Source organism: Oikopleura dioica, chromosome XSR (genome assembly GCF_907165135.1).
Source record: "Oikopleura dioica chromosome XSR, OKI2018_I68_1.0, whole genome shotgun sequence".
NCBI classification, from domain to species: domain Eukaryota; kingdom Metazoa; phylum Chordata; class Appendicularia; order Copelata; family Oikopleuridae; genus Oikopleura; species Oikopleura dioica.
Genome location: NC_137294.1, coordinates 1,549,465 through 1,564,803, shown reverse-complemented (window position 1 = coordinate 1,564,803; position 15,339 = coordinate 1,549,465). Strand labels below are relative to the sequence as shown.

The following is a 15,339-nucleotide window of genomic DNA, read 5'->3' as shown; positions in this document are numbered from 1 at the left end:
GGTACAATTTATCTGATAACTAATATCACTGATTAAGCTTATGAAGAAAAATGAAGACATGAGCATAGTAAAAAGCTTTTTGAATAGTAGTAAAATGACGCACACGAAGATCAGTGATTACAAGTCGCGGTAGATATCTTTAAAGCATGTTAAAATAAGTTATATTGAACATGTAGTTGATATGTGGATTGCACTGGATAGATGGGGTGTAATTTACAAGGAAGTGAGTTTAACTTAAGGGGTCGAAGTCGGATAAGTTGATGGCTGCACGGGGCTTGGATCCGCTCGACGAGATCGTGGCCGATTTCGAAGGCATCAGAGGCGCTGGCAAGTCGCTCACTCCTATCCTCTGTGGCTGTTGCTGAGGCTGCTGCATCATCGGTTGCACCGGCACTGACGAGTAGAAAGGCAATTGTTGCTGCTGAAAAGGGTTCGCCGGAGCAGGTTGCAAGGTTTGGGCAAATGGACCAAGTGTAGTTGGCCGAGGGGCACTGGTTGCGAATGGATTCGTCGCAACTGCTGGTTTTGGTGCTGGAGGTGGTGCCTGTCTTGCTCGGTTAGCGAAGAAGTCGTCGAAACTGTCACTAGGGGGCACTTGATAAACATTGTCATCGGGCTTGGCCGCGAATGGGTCGATGGTTGGAGTGATGTTCATGTGTTTGAGGAACTGCTCTCTGATGGGTATTTCAGGCTGAGCTGTCGATGACGAAATCGAGTTGTTATTGACGATAGGTGGTATGCTGTAAACGGGCTGAGGAGCGGAGTGTGCAATCTTAGGCTGAAGCAGTTGAGTTGAGGAGTATCCGGGTGGCTGGGCGGGTGTTCTATTAGGAATAGCAGGAGGAGCTTTTGTCTGAGGCTGGGACGGAGCAGTTGGAAAAGGCGTTATACTTTGATTAACTGGAGATGGAGCTGCTCGACCAGGTCTAGCGCGGGCAATCGATGCTGGTGGAGGGGCAGATAACGGCTTGCCAAATTCATGGTTAGTTTTAGGCGCGACGCTAGGCTGGCGTGAAGGAATCATAGGCGGAACTTTTGCTGAAGAAATTGTTGCCTTCATCGGCTTAAGCGGACTGGGCAGACCCGCTGACGGAGGTATTGGCGCGGAGCGTGCCACTTGGATTCGCTTGATCGTACCCTTATTCGAAGGCAATGGCGGCGGCGACTTCTTAGAAGGAGGAGGTGGCCGCGAAGGACCTCCTGGCACACCATTTTGATTTTGAAGTTTTGGCGGAGGAGGTCGTTTTGGAGGTGGAGGACGCGGTGGACCAGATTTCTTTGCTGCCTTTTGTTCGACTTGTTGGACAGTGCCGAAAGGATCATTCCACGCCATATCACTCGCGTCTGCCGACTGGACAGGAATAGAAGCAGGAACATGGTCAGGCTGCGGTGGCGGTTCCTGGTAGAAATTTTGAGTCTGTTCTTGATAGACGCTTTGAGGTTGCTCCTGGCTCTCGTAACTTGGCGTTCTAGACGACGATGAGTTCGTCGCTCGATTAATTTCTTCGTTGATGACCTCATAAAGAATGCTTTCGTCGCTGCGAAGCACATTAATGTCGATGAGACAGCATACAGGACGATGGTCTGAGCTTTTGATTTCATATCGACCGTAATGCACTACATGCCCACAATCGAGAACTGATCCGCCATTATCTTCGGTCTCGCGTTGCCACAAGACGCGATCGCACCAGGCAGGTATTCTCGCCTTTTCTGATGAATCATACACATCGGATGCCTTGTCGTACTTGTAAGTCGGGGCAAAACGAATCTTTCCCTCTTGCCAGCCATTGAAAACTTTGTTCTTTGCCATTTGATCGATAAGCTGGTCTTTTTCGAGAAGAGTATTCCAGTCCTGATTTTCAATTGAGTTTATGCACTGCTGACGGTCAATATCAATGCGATAGTTCAAATCTCCGAGCCAGAATTGCCACTCTTGAGCGGACAAAGGCGAGCTTCGCTGGAACATTCCTTTTTGGTAAATCTCGTGCATGTCTGAATTTCGCTGGGCGATTTGCTTCTGATGTGCGGCGAAATGTGCACACACGAAAGCCATTGAAGAGTTGTACAGCTGGAATTTCACCAATAGCGCACCTTTATTGCCGCCAGTGTACACACCGGCATTGATACCAGTCTTGACTTTGGTGAAAGACAAATTTTGAATGTGATCCATGTGATGCTGGCGTACCCAAACGCAAATCGCAGCACCAACTAATTGTTCAGAGCGAAGGTGGATGTAGTTGAGCCCTTTTTCGATCAGGGCGCTTTCAAGGAGTTCCGTCCAAACTTCCATATTCTTTGTCGGTGCTTTGGCAATATTATCAGGAGTCAGGTCGACGATTTCTTGAAACGCGACGACAAGAACATCTGGTGGCCGACCACGAGGGTCTTCGAGCTCCACGAAAGCAGCTGGAAAAATTCCTCGTCTTCCATCTGAAGACTCGCCTTCCCACCAGTCGCCCTTCGACTTATCAATCACGATAATTTTCTCGCCCTTCATGAAGGCCAGATCTCCGGTCTCCTCAGAACAATAGTCGAAAGACGCGATGTAAGTGTCTTCCGGGATATCTTCTACAAATGCGGCCGGGAAAATTCCTTGGCGATCTCCACATGATCCTTGAAGCCACTCGCCGCCTTCTAATTCTCCTTTCATCAAGCTCAAAACTATCTATCAGCCGGCTTAGATTCAAGCGGTATTAAATTCAATTTGAACTCGTTCCTGTGACTGTAATTATATCTCCTGCAACAAAGCTAAGATCGGATTCTGCTTCGCCAGTAAAATCGTACGCCGCTCGTCTTCTATCAGCTTTTCCTAACAACCAGTCGGCAAACTTGTCTTCGCCAAGATCGGTGTTCAAATTAGGCGAACGGGTGCCCCCATTGACGTTCCAAGTGCAGCAAGAAACACGAATGGGCAACTCTGTTGCAAATTCGTCGCGACGGAAGTAGATATTCTCAGAAATTTCTTTTGACAAAGAAACGGCTTCGTTTCCGAGCAGAGAAAGAATCTTCTGTCCACGAAGAGTCATAGGAAGGTCACCATAGAGAAGTCGCTCAATCAATCGTTGCTTGTTCTCTAAAAACAAGTTCAAGATTTGAAAATAAAAATCAACGAAGAGTACCGTCCGAGCCAGTGTTGTTCTTGATTGTTCTTGAGATAGATCTTGTGGCATCTTGTAGCTTTGAGCCAGATTCTAATGCGCCGGTACCGGCGTACATGTGTGAAATCGCGTTGCCACTTTCTGTCCAGAGCGATTTGATGGTCTCGTTGAAGCGCGATGCTTGACTTCCATCGATGTTCATTTCTGTTAAAATCTTCCCAAGACATTCCAACGCTTAACATCATCATGAACGATTGAACATTCAAAAGAAACAAAGATACCTATCACTGTTTGCACGGCATTGGTCCGGTCAAGACAGTCGAGACAGTTTGTTCGAACGACGCCACTTTGCTGAGAGACAAAGCTTCCGTTTGTGAAATTCAAGAACTGATGATTTGAGAGAGCTTCGCCGATGTGACCCATCAGGACAGAGTGCAAGTTCTTGCCTTTTGGTGTTTCTTTGTGGTAATCGATTGCTGTGTACTCCAATTGAAGACCCTGAATAATCAAATTTATGCAATTATAGGAGACGTAGATAAAAATGTACCTGGTTTTGTGCTTTAGTTATAACTTCAGCAAAAGCAGATGAGACTTTATCTTCTCCCTCGCCTTTTCCCAGCAAGTTAACTAAGAAAAATAGCATATAAAAGCTCTACACTTGAATTAACCAACCAATTCTACAAACAGAAAACGACTCGAGAATTCGCGAGAAATGCTTGAGACTGGCTGGGTATGAGCCTTCAAGGTTTCGCACAATGTTGCATTTGTGTTGGCCAAAATTTATTCCTGGCTGTTCCCAGAAGGTTGGTACGGATCCGCGTATTTGAAGATGCGCTAGAATGTTTTCTCCTTCGATCACGATTGTTTCCGATTCAACATAATTTGCAACATAGCCACTATCGTCGATTCCTCTGACAGCATAAGTAAGCGAAAGACCAACACTTTCAGAGCTAACCTGGTCATGAATCGAGTTCCAACGCGGCCAGTGGAAAGTCTCGAAATGAGCCCCACGTGGATTTGTCTTGCTCCAGCATAACATTTTTTGAAATTGATGTAGCCACATGTTATCCTTATCAACCAGCTAGCTTTTATTTGCTCTTCTAGCGGCGCGAAATGCGCCCACAAACTCTAGCAATCGTTGATGGAGAAGTAAAATTCCAAGACTATTTACCCTGTTCCAGAAGTACTCAGAATTGCCTTCACTTCCAGAGAGTTGATTCTGGAATGAAGTTGTGATGTCAAACGGGCGCTCGTCGCTTTGATTGATGCTAAAGTAGTATTCGCCTTCTCCGAGTAGTTTTGCTAGGTCGTTGAGTTGTTTTGAAGCAACTTCTTTTTCTGGCGCGTTTATTCGCACAAACTAGAATGTTCTATGAATTGTCAAATCGAGGGCAAGGGTCCTAGAATTTATTCCAAAAAAGACGGTCGTCTCATTTACCTTGAATTCGTTGATTTTAAGAATGTCAGTCGATCCGACTTTGCCGACTACAGAGGCTCGTGTCACGGCTCCAAGACAGTTGCAGTTTTCCTCTCCGCTCGCGCGAATAACACCAGCAATTGCCACAACATCGATTCCTCCTCCGGATTGTTGGACTTGTGATTCATCAAGCTCTACATTTTCGTTTGAAATGCGGAGACCAAACGAGCACCCGCGCTATAAATAACCCGTTAATAAAAAATTATATAAAACAAAAAGGAGCGAAAACGGAAAGAAACCTTTGTCGCATGAATGAAGCCAGCATTCCAATTTAATCGGTACTTTCTAGCTGCCATAACTATCCGAACGAATTTTTACGCATCAGCTCTTGCTAACAGATTTTTAAATAAGCATTCTTAACAAGAAAATCGTTGCGTTTTTTAATAATGTCTTTTTTTTTTGAAGGAATTAAAGTTGAACATGTATTGCCGATAAATTATAACTCAGATTTTTCTTCTTTTATTTTTTGCTCGTCAGGAGTTTCGGCTGCCTCTTTTTCCGGCTCGATTTTGGCCAACTTCGGTACTGGCTCCTCTGAAGGCACGTCTGGAAGATTGAGTAAATCGGACTCCGAAGATCCGTTTTCTTCCTTTTTTCCTTCTGCGGACTTCTCCGCTTCCGGAAAGTACTTTGGCTTGAGCTCTTCGTAAATCTTTCTGTCGCTGTCGAGAAAGACGCAGAAGATGACCTGTTCGAGCACTTCGTTTTCCTCGAGCGTTTTCTTCGTCACATTTAACGCTACATGGGCGGCATCCTCTTGTGGATAGCCGTAGATGCCAGTGGATATGCAAGGGAATGCGATTGATTTTAGTTTGTTTTCGATGGCGACGTTGAGCGAGTTTTGGTACGCGTCTCGGAGCAGTTCTTTGTTTTCTCCTCTGTAGACGTTTGGTCCGACGGTGTGTATCACATGTTTAGCTATAAAGGCTGTTAATAAATTGACTTGAAGGATTACAAACCTGGCAGGTTGTAGCCTTTGGTTATCTTCGCTTGGCCAGTTTCGCAACCCTTCAGCGTTCTACATTCTTCCAACAGTTTCCTCCCAGCGGCTCGATGAATTGCACCGTCTACTCCTCCACCTCCGAGGAGGGACCTGTTGGCAGCATTAACAATCGCGTCGCAGCGCAGTTTTGTGATGTCTCCCTGAACTATGGAAACGCGACTGGCGAGAGAAGCCATCTTAATTGAATTTCTGTCAATTTTTGTTTGATTTAACTGAAGTGTATTTTCGAGGAACAGAAGTGAACTAATCTTGTTTCGGAGCACAGAATCTCGAAGATGGTGAAATAGAAAGAAGCAGGCAATTTAACTAGATTTTTATTTATCATTTAAATAAGGCAACAGATTCGGTGTGTACCGGTAGCATTTGGGAAATCAAAGAATACAGCTTTATTAAAAAGAAGGCAATGTTTAAAATTGCAAAAGTATAAAAAAGATATTGCACTAGAAGATGAATAAAAAGAGAGTGAAACTCGAAGGAATTAAATATGCAGCATTTCGAAGAGGAACTGCTGCGAGTCTTTGTTAGCACACTTTTTAAGTCTGAACGTGCCGAGCTGGAATGCGTCTAGACACAAGTGCTGATAAGCGTCCAATTTCAAATTGACGTTGTGATACACCCAACGCTGGTGATCGTTATCCTCCTCCGCACAGTCTGCCAGGACGACTTTTGATCCGTCTGAAGATTGTTTTAATGAAAACTGGCCAGACAAATGATCTACCTTTAGGAGGTTTTTCGATAGTTCCAAAGCACTTGTTCTCGTATACTTCTTGACCATCAACAAGAATCTTTGTCGGCTGTTGAAAGAGGCCAGAATCTTTCTTCAGAACCAGGCTCTGTTTGTCCATGTCTTGGAAGTTTGGATTGTAGAGTCCTTGGTTGCAGTTGCCTCCGCCAAGCTGGCCGTAGACTCCTTCCACTGGCTTCGACAAGTTAAAAACTTCAAAAAAAAAAACGGTTGATAAAGAGCGCTTCCGATATAAGAGTGTACCAGTAAGGCAATGTTCGCCACGCTTGGCATGTCCCCACGCGATCGAGTTTCTCTCGGGCATGTGTTGTCTTGGATACACATTTTCCATGTACCATTTGAAACCCTTGCATTGGAGCTTTTGCTTGAAGTGCTTTCGGACGGACAGATCTCCTGGCAAGATTGATCTGGCGTTTGGCCTTGTTCCGTAATAAAACGCTAAATGATGATTGAGTTGATCTGCCTATTCATTAATAAAGCGTACTTGAGTACTCGTCCATCCAGGTGTGCACGAAGCGATTGTTGTTCTTCACGAAGACGTGGTTAGATCCCTTCTTGCCAAAGTCGTAAGGGTGGTCGTCGCGGAAAACATGGCCGACCTAAGTAATTAAAAACAATATACAGCTGTTAATTCCTACCCTTGAGCAGGGAAGAATTTCCATTTCTCCGCCACACTGCCAGACTCGGAAGGAAAACTCAATGTTCTCTCCGCCCCAGATATCCATTTGATCATCATACTCACCAAGTTCGTGGAACCAAGCCTTACCTTAATTATCAGCTGAACAGAAGAAAAAAATGAATAAACATACCAACTGAGAAGAGTCCGCCGGCGATCGTTGGACTTTTGAGTCCAACTGTATGATCCATTGATTCCATCTCGGATCGAGTCAGCCAGTCCCATCGGAATACCATTGCCCAGCTGACGCCGCCAGTCAGGAAAGCGTCTGCGCCGATGTATTGGAAATTGTCCTAATTTCATGTTTCATTTCTTTTCCAGAAGTAATTAGCGTTACTTTATTGATGACATCGATAATTGGAGCAACGACCATTTTTGGATTTTCTTTAATTCTAAGCATCAGAGGCTGGATCCACTCTTGATTGACTTCTACGTGGCTATCGAGAAATGTGAAGGTCTCTCCAGTGGCGATCATCGCTGCCCGGATTCGCGCTCTAACGATGAATGATAAACGAACATATTTTAAAACTGAGAATCACCTTATGAGGCCCTGTCGTTCTCGGTTGACAATAAGCTTCACTTTGTTAATTTTGATTAGTTCCATTCCGATGCGAGGGTCAGAAGAAGCATCGTCGACGAGGACGATTTCTTTGAGAATGTTGCTCGGTGTTCTTCTGATGACAGAAATGATGGTTCGAAGAAGGGTCGAACGAAGCTCATTGTGGAAAGTGATGATGACGGAAGTAGTCGGTAGACCTTCTCGTGGCCATTCGACAGTGTTGCATCTTCCCAGCCGCGTGTCTGGAATATTTCGGTCCATTGGGACGTCGTCGGATACGAGCTGATTAAACGCGGCGGTTTTATAGGCATCTTTCTTGTTCTTGATTCTCCCCTCGTCGATGTAGCTTTTGATGTCGAACTTGTGCCAAGGCTGGCTATTGGGATCGACGTAGACGTCCTCGGGACTGACTGTTCGTGCTGCTTTGTAAAGATCGAAGGATTTCTCTTCTTCGCCGTTTAGTGGTACGAAATCTGTTGGAACAAATTCTGGCACTGGATATGGCTCTTTTTGAGCTTCAGCGACTTCGGGTTCTGACGAGCTTTGAGGAGAATGAACTTCCTCGGAAGCTGGCTGAGATTTGAACTGCGTCGGACTGGAAGCGGATTCTTGGCTTTGGAAGTGCTGGAGAATGAGAGGCGTCTTATAAGAAACAGTGATTTCGACAGGAGCAAAGAGGACAAATGAAACTCCGATTGCTGCAAAAATCAAGATTTTCACAAGCCAGCTTGAGCTCGCTGCAGCGGGAGCGGACGATTTGGCTCCGTTGGCGCTGTCTTTAGAACTGGCCTGAGCTGATTTTCGCTTCCGAATGTCCGACATTGCTAAGAAAAGAAAGAAAAGGTTGAGACTGAATGATTTAATAATATTTGCAACGTTCCCAGAAAATACAGCACCGAGTCTACGCCCGTGGCAGAAAGCAATAAAAAGGTACAGTGAATAGAAGAATAAAGAATAGAAGAAAAATCTAAGTATCAGCAGTAGAAAAGTCGATAAAAATAATAATGTGGATAGGAGGTTGTTTTTTGGGAAAAAACTGGTTTTGACAGAAAATATGAAGCAACATCTCATTTAAAAACTTTGAACAATGGAAATCTCAACTAGGCCACGAAAAGGAGAAAAAAATAAAGATTAAACGCGCCACAAACTTAAGACTTTGTGACATTTACAAGATTAAGCTTTGCGTGTTTTTAGCGAAAATGTCGGCACTCGGGTTGAGTTAATTTAAGGCTGAAGATCATGAGCTAATAAGTTGATAAGCTTTGAATGTGCGCTAAGATCCATGAGCGAGTAATTGTTTTTTTTTTACACTTTGCGGTTGTTCGTCTTCGTCGTTTTCTTCGACTGACATTTTTTTGTCTACTTGATGTTTCTCATTTCAAACGAGAAAACCTGCGTCCTTGAGTGGTTGCACACCTCGAGCGTGAGCCCCTTCTCCAAGTGGTTCTTCGAGTCCAGGCACAGATTGGTGTGTCCCTCGGGCTTTATTTGGCTTCCGAAGTATTCCCAGCGCTGGTGGCTCATTTGGTGACACGTGTTAAATTTGACAGGGTTCCCGACGGGCTCTGAATTCACGCTCATTACAAATCGAATAAGCGATTGCTTTCTCTTAGCCTCTTGCTTTGATAATTAGAAATTTCGAATTGCCCTTACCTTTGGCATTGTAGCCAATGCATAGATCCATGTGTCTAAACTCCTTGCCCTCTTTGGTCAACGTAAACTCTTGATTGCCCCCGTCGCCGTGGCACCTGTACATTCCAATTGTGCCGCCGCCATGTGTATTTCCAAGCGTGTCTTTTTGGCCGGATTGAACATCTTTGAAACGGACAAATTCTCGGATAACGAATATCGCTGCTCGATATTCTCTTTACTCAATTTCTGTTGCGAAGCAATATCGACATTATCGGAGAAATTTGTTTAATTAAATCCGTGCCTATGCACTCCTCGAGCCCCTTGTTTTTCTGGCTGACAGCACCCCACCCGATTGCGTCCTTATTTGGAATTCGCAGCTCCGGGTAGACGTTCTCCAGGAACCACGAAAACGATTTGCATTGAAGCCTTAGATATAAAAGTCACTATCCATAAATAAACGTAATCAAATTTACTTTTCTCGGATCTCCGTTCTTTTCGAAATGTCGCCAAACTTGACCATCTTTGCGCTTGGAACCGCGGCAAAGTAGAATTCTTAAAAACCAAGAATAGTTTTAAAAAATTGAAGGAAAAAAGATTGGACTCTGAGCCACTACCAAGACATTCTTCCTTGATTTCAACCAGCATATTCGATCTCATACCTTTGTACTCGTCCATCCAGACTTCAGCCGCGCGTCTTGTATTCTTGGCAAACACATTGCCGGATCCTCCAGGGAATGTGTATGGATGCTTTTTCCTGAAAACATGGCCGACTCGGGAGCAAGGAATGATTTCTAGTGTGCCGTGGCATTGCCAAACGCGGAATGAAATTTCAAGATTCTCGCCGCCCCAAACGTCCATGTCCATGTCATACTCGCCCAGCTCATGGAACCAATTTTTCTCTGAAGAAATTAATTATCGGATAAAAACTAGTTGTCAGATACCGATGCTGAATAGACCGCCAGCAATCATCGGAGTTCGAATGGGACTGGTCGGTGCTTTTCGTCGCTCGCGTCGTTCTTGCTCGCTCATGTAGTCCCACTTGAAAACAAGATCCCAATTGAAACCTCCTTTCAAGTCAGCAGAAGCTCCGACGTAGTGGAAATCGTCCATTCCGATGACATCAATGATCTAACAAAAGAAATTAGAAAAAAATCAAGTTTTCGAGAAAAGTGAAACTCAAAAACATGAAAATCACGTGACACGATTCTCTAGAACATGGATCCCTTAGATGGGACCTACAATGTTTTTCACTTTTTTCGTCAGTCTCCTTCGGTCCAGTTTGGAGAAAGGAGGGTCCGAAGCCGCCAAATACACAGGTAATTAATGATTTTTTGTTGAAAAATTCCGATTTACAAGTGATGCTAAACTAATTTTGTTGGTTTAGTGAAGAAGAGAGCGAAAATGAACTCTCGAATTAGAGAGCTTGAAGAAATTCCCTGCAAGCGAGCTTGAATTCAAAGCCGTCCTAAGAGGGAAGAACAAAAGTGCGAGTTCCAAGAGGAACGGGGAAAGTGATACGGTTAGCAAAAGCCGAGTTTGAGCTCAAAATTACCTGAATAAAATCAATTTACTGTACGAACTTAAAACTTTGGTCATGTCCTTTCAAAAACAAGACTTTCCAAAGTGTGTTGTATTTATGTTTTCTTGCAGGTTCAGAATCAGAATTTAGAGATGCTATATATAGTGCGGTTATCGTCAGTTCTCGGTCAAATATTTAGGGATGTTATAGTGAGCTTATTTGGCTAGTTGGCGAATTCTTTGAGTAAGGCCGTTAAATGAAAATTCGTTCTTTGCTTTCAAAACGAAATTTGCGGTAAAATATTCTTCTTGATTTCAATTAAAACTCACCGGGGAAACGACAGCCGTTCTGGATTCGTGAATTCTTCCCAAAAGGGGTTCCAACCAGCCTTCATTTGCTTCCACGTGCGAGTCCAAGAAAGTCAGAACTTTGCCAGTTGCGATAGCGGCTCCACGAACTCGTGATCGGATAAGCCCTTCTCGCTTTGGATTCCGAATCGCTTTGACTTTTTTGATCTTCGTCAATGGAGGTCCAATGTTCGGGTTTTTGGAGAAATCGTCTACGAGGATAATTTCCTTGATCAGATGAGCAGGCGATCTGTGAAGAACCGAGATCACCGTTCGCAAGAGGGTTGAGTGAGCTTCGTTGTGATATGTGATGATGACAGTAGTATCGGGCAGATCATTGACTGGGAACTTTTGCTTGCTGCATTCTTTGTGGCGAGTGTCTGGAACCGCCCGATCGCTTTTTATTCGATCAGACGCAGCCTGGTTGAACTTGTTCGCCTCGTAAGGATCGTCGTCTGGACCTAGAGCGCCGGCAGCTAGGTATGCCGCATCGTCGAAATCCCACCAATCTACTTTGCCGTCGTCTTCCTCGTCTTCGTCCTCCTCCATTTCATCATCCTCATCATCGTCATCTAATGAAATATAGGAGTTGAATAATCAAAAATCGTCGCATACCTTGGACTGACTTTTCAGTCGGTGGACCTTGCAACTCGTCTTGCTCGAATTCAACATTTTCGATGCCTTCTTCGATTTCTTTGTTGATCTTGGTATCTCCTGTCGGGTCAGCGTGCGCCTTACTCTCGTCGCCTTCACTTTCATCTCCATCTTCAGCATTATCCGAAATGCCTTCCATGTCGCCGTAGTCTTGATCCTTTCCGCCTTCCAGATCATGCCTTATGCTGTCTTCAATTTCAGCAAACTCGTCTTTCTTGCCATCATTCTTGAGATCTTCGATGCCATGCTCGATATCTTCAATGTCGTGTTCTAGTTTTTCAGCGTCAATCTTGTCATTTTCGTTGTGCAGCGGGCTTTTTGGCTTGTGCTTTTCTTTTTATGATCTAAAGAATTGATACTCTTCCTTGATTTCAATTCCAAACTCTTACGTTTTTCAGAGGCATCCTTGCTTACTCTATTCCCATGCCTTGGATTACTTTCCGCCTTGTACACACCGCTTGAGTTGTCGGAATTTCTAACATATAAATATACACCACTGAACCATATTATGCCAAATAGCAATAAAATACGGCTATTGCGGCGCATTTCGATCTCGATCTGAAAAGTGAAAATGAAGAGAGTTGTTACTTTTCTTTTCAATTTGTTTTATCCTTGAAGATTTTAGCAGGTCGACGATGAGCGCAGCGTTGAGAGGGTAATTGAAAGTAGAAAGATTAACGGTTGGGCAGCTCCATTTCGGAGAGGATCTCTTCCTTTGTTATGATAAGGAAATTACGAATACAGATAGAAGGGGAGATCGTTGAACGCACCGCCTTGATAAGCTGCTCGCGTAGCTCCCTGGGCTCATTTGCGTTCGATATATTCAGCGGCACATCCTAAAAATTCCATGAAATCGGTAAAATCACGTGTTGATTTCTAGAACACGAGATCCCAACTTTATTTTTTCAGTTTTAGTCATCAGTCTCCTTCGCCAGTGAGGGGAAAGGAGGGTCCGAAACCGTCATATTTCAGGTAATTTTAATCATACCAGAATATTTTTTTAATTAAGATTCTTGAGTAATTCTGTAATTTTAGCTCGACAAGAAGCCAAAAAATTGGCAATGGACACAGTATGTTAAGCAATTCCCTGGATTCCTAAAAGGAAATGGGAAAGTGATACGGCTAGCAGAAGCCCATTTCACCGAGCTTGAACTGCCCTGAATAAAATCAATTTTTCACATAAAATTCTGGTTTTTTGGAAGGAATCAAAAGAATAACTGAATTCAACTGACCTTCCAAAAACTCGTGTCTTTTTTTGTTTGTTTGCAAAATTACCTGATTGAGCAGCCAGGCGAGTTCCTCGATGACTCCTCCTTCGTAAATGAAATCGAGCATGTTTGGATACGTAAAGCTTCCTTCGCTCTTGATTTTCTCGATAGCGTACTTTGTCGTCTCGAAGAAGCGGGGCCACTCGTACTGGCTCAGTACTAGCATCCATCCGACGATTTGCATTTGTCTCGGGTGTGGTGCATTAGCGGCGTTTGCTCGGTCGAGTAGCACTGCAGTAGCATTAAGAATCGCATGAATTGCTACGAAATAGAGCGTAATTCAAAAGTACTCCTTAATTATTGCCCACCTATGATGAGGACGTCGCAGTGTACTCCTCGAACCCATTCGATTTCTCCCATTTGATTTGAGAGAATGTATTCCCCGTCGATTTCCGTGTCGAAGGCGTCTTCTTGCTCTTGCATCATCGCATCGTAAAGATATGTTACAGACGTCCTGATCTTCTTCAGCTCATAATAACAGGAGCCTAGTTGAACTCGCCATCTGTATAACAGCGGAGATTGCCAATTTTCAGCCTGAAACAAAAATATCGTAATAGTTAGCCAATTATTCCGCAACTGACCTTTATCAAATGCGAGAGCCGAAAAATCGCATGGTCGAAATCCCCGTCTTTGAACGAGCAATCAATGTGAAACGCTTCGAGCCAGTGCCATTTGTTGAATTTCAGCGCCCGTTGCAGCTTTTGCAAATCTTCGGCGAAAATATCGTCGTCGGTCAAAATCTTCTTGGCGGCGATCGAAGCGGTAAAGAATTGCTGACGCTCGCACATGTCCTCGACTATATTTATTTAGTTTTTTTGTTTCAGGAAAATGGTTGACTTACAATTTTTGTCAAAGTATTTTCCTTTTGGTTTATCCGCAGCATCAATAATCATGCCGTAGATAGGGAATTGACTGTAGGTTTTTTTGCCCGATAGATTCCTGATCAAGGCAGGTTCGGAAATGGCCATGTAGCGCACTGCTGCTTCGAGGTAGACGTTAACCGCAGTGTAAAATGTCTGCTTGCGAATGGCGTTTAAATTCGGCGGGGGCCTGCGCGAGTTGTAGTTGAAAGGGAGGTAGATCGACTTCAGCCATTTGACCATTTGCCACAAAGCTTGCGCTGGTTGACAAGGAAGGGAGGGCTCGGCTTCCCAACCTGCGTGTTTACCAATATGCAATCTGATCTTTCGCAGTTTCTCCCATGCATCTCCTCTTTAACAAAATATTTAATGGGTTCATAAGTTAACGGCTTGAACTTACTCAATCATTGGCAGATCACTGGGGCGCTTAGTCGTAGAGACGTACCAAACTGTATATTCAAGACTCTTTTGGAACCATTTATACAAAGTCTTTGCCTGCACAGCGTCCAACTTGCCGGATTCAAATAGCACTGGGAAAACAGTATTTACAGCCAAGTGTCGTTTCCTATTTAGCGGCGTCAAATCTGGGTCCTCTCCAGCGTCGTGCTTCTCGCCCATGAAAAGCTTGTCGCAAACATTTGGCCCAACTGGTTTGATGTAATCTGGATACTTCTTTAGAATCTTAAGAAGGAGCTCGATGTGCAGCTCAATTTCTTGCTTGTAGATGTTGATGAATTCGATGATCAATTCGCGGAAATTCGTTGGCCCGAGAGCAGTGATTACTTCGCTGCGAAATATATTCACGGCTGTCCTGTTGGAATCTGTATCAGATTCAAGCAGTATTCTAACCTGTTTGAGTTCTGAAGCTGTCTCTTTATAAGTTTTCTTTCTAGGAATAACTTCGCGTCTCAGAACCATTCCTCGTCCCACAGTCGGGGCTCATTGATGAATTCTTCATTCTTAACGAGGCCTTAAAGAGCTAATTATTCAAGCACATTCATCATTATTTCTACCTAATATCACATTAGCAGTGTCTTTTGGAGACGTAAGCGCCCTGCACTCAAGTTCGTAAGCAGATATCATCATGTTGAAGGATTTTGGGCTTTCTAATTTGGCGGATTCGAGCCACACACGTGCCTCGTTGATGTTCTTTGCGTTGAGTGCCCTGCTCAGCAGCCAGGCTGAGGTGCTTTGATCGACTTCCATCATCTAAAAAAAGATCGTTGAAAGGGACGAAGATAGATGAAAATGACTTTTGCGGAGCGAAATCGGGAACCCAATATTTTCTGTGCTCATCTTGTAGCGCAGGTTCCGAGGAGTCGAAGAGTGCAATCTTTATGTGTCTAAGCCACGAAAAATCGCCAATTCTAGTGCCGAAAGTACCTGAAAATGTCAGGTCATGTCCCCCTGTATCTCCGAAAATTTTCAGAAATATATAGAGACTTTGGTATCGTTGGAAAGCCCAACTCAAACTGGTTAAGAGCACCAGGTGCGCAATAAA

At 44.1% G+C, this 15,339-nt stretch overlaps 5 protein-coding genes across 6 annotated transcripts; all 5 read right to left on the bottom strand.

Moving 5' to 3' along the window:
* Positions 1–2: 2 nt before the first annotated feature.
* On the bottom strand, positions 3–4,953 carry LOC145707182 (synaptojanin-like). The gene is made up of 10 exons (XM_081784672.1): positions 4,815–4,953; positions 4,537–4,752; positions 4,270–4,458; positions 4,054–4,226; positions 3,771–4,009; positions 3,646–3,725; positions 3,380–3,596; positions 3,120–3,332; positions 2,711–3,073; positions 3–2,643 (listed from the first exon to the last, which is right to left on the bottom strand). Exons 1-10 carry the CDS (start codon positions 4,869–4,871, stop codon positions 230–232), a joined length of 4,161 nt encoding a protein of 1,386 aa, XP_081640798.1. The 5' UTR covers positions 4,872–4,953; the 3' UTR covers positions 3–229.
* Positions 4,954–4,957: 4 nt separating this feature from the next.
* On the bottom strand, positions 4,958–5,764 carry LOC145707179 (macro domain-containing protein CT2219-like). Its single transcript, XM_081784670.1, has 2 exons — positions 5,535–5,764; positions 4,958–5,493 (listed from the first exon to the last, which is right to left on the bottom strand). The coding sequence occupies exons 1-2, from the start codon at positions 5,752–5,754 to the stop codon at positions 5,012–5,014; spliced, it is 702 nt and encodes a 233-aa protein (XP_081640796.1). The 5' UTR covers positions 5,755–5,764; the 3' UTR covers positions 4,958–5,011.
* Positions 5,765–5,788: 24 nt separating this feature from the next.
* Positions 5,789–8,380, bottom strand: LOC145707176 (polypeptide N-acetylgalactosaminyltransferase 2-like). Its single transcript, XM_081784666.1, has 8 exons — positions 7,539–8,380; positions 7,337–7,493; positions 7,133–7,292; positions 6,962–7,089; positions 6,808–6,922; positions 6,567–6,761; positions 6,297–6,515; positions 5,789–6,253 (listed from the first exon to the last, which is right to left on the bottom strand). The coding sequence occupies exons 1-8, from the start codon at positions 8,378–8,380 to the stop codon at positions 6,057–6,059; spliced, it is 2,013 nt and encodes a 670-aa protein (XP_081640792.1). The 3' UTR covers positions 5,789–6,056.
* Positions 8,381–8,408: 28 nt separating this feature from the next.
* LOC145707175 (polypeptide N-acetylgalactosaminyltransferase 2-like) lies at positions 8,409–11,991 on the bottom strand. 2 transcript variants are annotated; one of them, XM_081784664.1, is made up of 8 exons: positions 11,672–11,991; positions 11,039–11,628; positions 10,132–10,318; positions 9,850–10,089; positions 9,664–9,742; positions 9,492–9,616; positions 9,212–9,373; positions 8,409–9,123 (listed from the first exon to the last, which is right to left on the bottom strand). In XM_081784664.1, exons 1-8 carry the CDS (start codon positions 11,847–11,849, stop codon positions 8,918–8,920), a joined length of 1,767 nt encoding a protein of 588 aa, XP_081640790.1. In that variant the 5' UTR covers positions 11,850–11,991; the 3' UTR covers positions 8,409–8,917. The 2 variants fall into 2 exon arrangements, with proteins under 2 accessions (XP_081640790.1, XP_081640791.1); XM_081784665.1 differs by having other exon boundaries at positions 9,212–9,352.
* Positions 11,992–12,305: 314 nt separating this feature from the next.
* LOC145708492 (integrator complex subunit 10-like) lies at positions 12,306–15,279 on the bottom strand. Its single transcript, XM_081786165.1, has 9 exons — positions 15,092–15,279; positions 14,852–15,047; positions 14,754–14,808; positions 14,239–14,682; positions 13,820–14,190; positions 13,560–13,774; positions 13,287–13,512; positions 12,986–13,239; positions 12,306–12,546 (listed from the first exon to the last, which is right to left on the bottom strand). Exons 4-9 carry the CDS (start codon positions 14,454–14,456, stop codon positions 12,385–12,387), a joined length of 1,446 nt encoding a protein of 481 aa, XP_081642291.1. The 5' UTR covers positions 14,457–14,682; positions 14,754–14,808; positions 14,852–15,047; positions 15,092–15,279; the 3' UTR covers positions 12,306–12,384.
* Between the last annotated feature and the right edge of the window lie 60 nt (positions 15,280–15,339).

Coding starts and splice junctions, on each gene's coding strand:
- LOC145707182 (XM_081784672.1), bottom strand. CDS start 4,871: ATGGCAGCTAGAAAGTACCGATTAAATTGGAATGCTGGCTTCATTCAT. Junction 4,753..4,814: donor GCTTCATTCATGCGACAAAG/GTTTCTTTCCGT, acceptor GGTTATTTATAG/CGCGGGTGCTCGTTTGGTCT. Junction 4,227..4,269: donor CTGAGTACTTCTGGAACAGG/GTAAATAGTCTT, acceptor AACGATTGCTAG/AGTTTGTGGGCGCATTTCGC.
- LOC145707176 (XM_081784666.1), bottom strand. CDS start 8,380: ATGTCGGACATTCGGAAGCGAAAATCAGCTCAGGCCAGTTCTAAAGAC. Junction 7,494..7,538: donor GAACGACAGGGCCTCATAAG/GTGATTCTCAGT, acceptor ATTCATCGTTAG/AGCGCGAATCCGGGCAGCGA. Junction 6,762..6,807: donor CTGGATGGACGAGTACTCAA/GTACGCTTTATT, acceptor ATCATCATTTAG/CGTTTTATTACGGAACAAGG.
- LOC145708492 (XM_081786165.1), bottom strand. CDS start 14,456: ATGGGCGAGAAGCACGACGCTGGAGAGGACCCAGATTTGACGCCGCTA. Junction 13,513..13,559: donor GGCTCTCGCATTTGATAAAG/GTCAGTTGCGGA, acceptor TTTTTGTTTCAG/GCTGAAAATTGGCAATCTCC. Junction 12,547..12,985: donor TCGCCTGGCTGCTCAATCAG/GTAATTTTGCAA, acceptor TGGAATTTTTAG/GATGTGCCGCTGAATATATC.
- LOC145707175 (XM_081784664.1), bottom strand. CDS start 11,849: ATGGAAGGCATTTCGGATAATGCTGAAGATGGAGATGAAAGTGAAGGC. Junction 11,629..11,671: donor GACTGAAAAGTCAGTCCAAG/GTATGCGACGAT, acceptor ATATTTCATTAG/ATGACGATGATGAGGATGAT. Junction 9,743..9,849: donor CTGGATGGACGAGTACAAAG/GTATGAGATCGA, acceptor TTGGTTTTTAAG/AATTCTACTTTGCCGCGGTT.
- LOC145707179 (XM_081784670.1), bottom strand. CDS start 5,754: ATGGCTTCTCTCGCCAGTCGCGTTTCCATAGTTCAGGGAGACATCACA. Junction 5,494..5,534: donor CAAAGGCTACAACCTGCCAG/GTTTGTAATCCT, acceptor CAGCCTTTATAG/CTAAACATGTGATACACACC.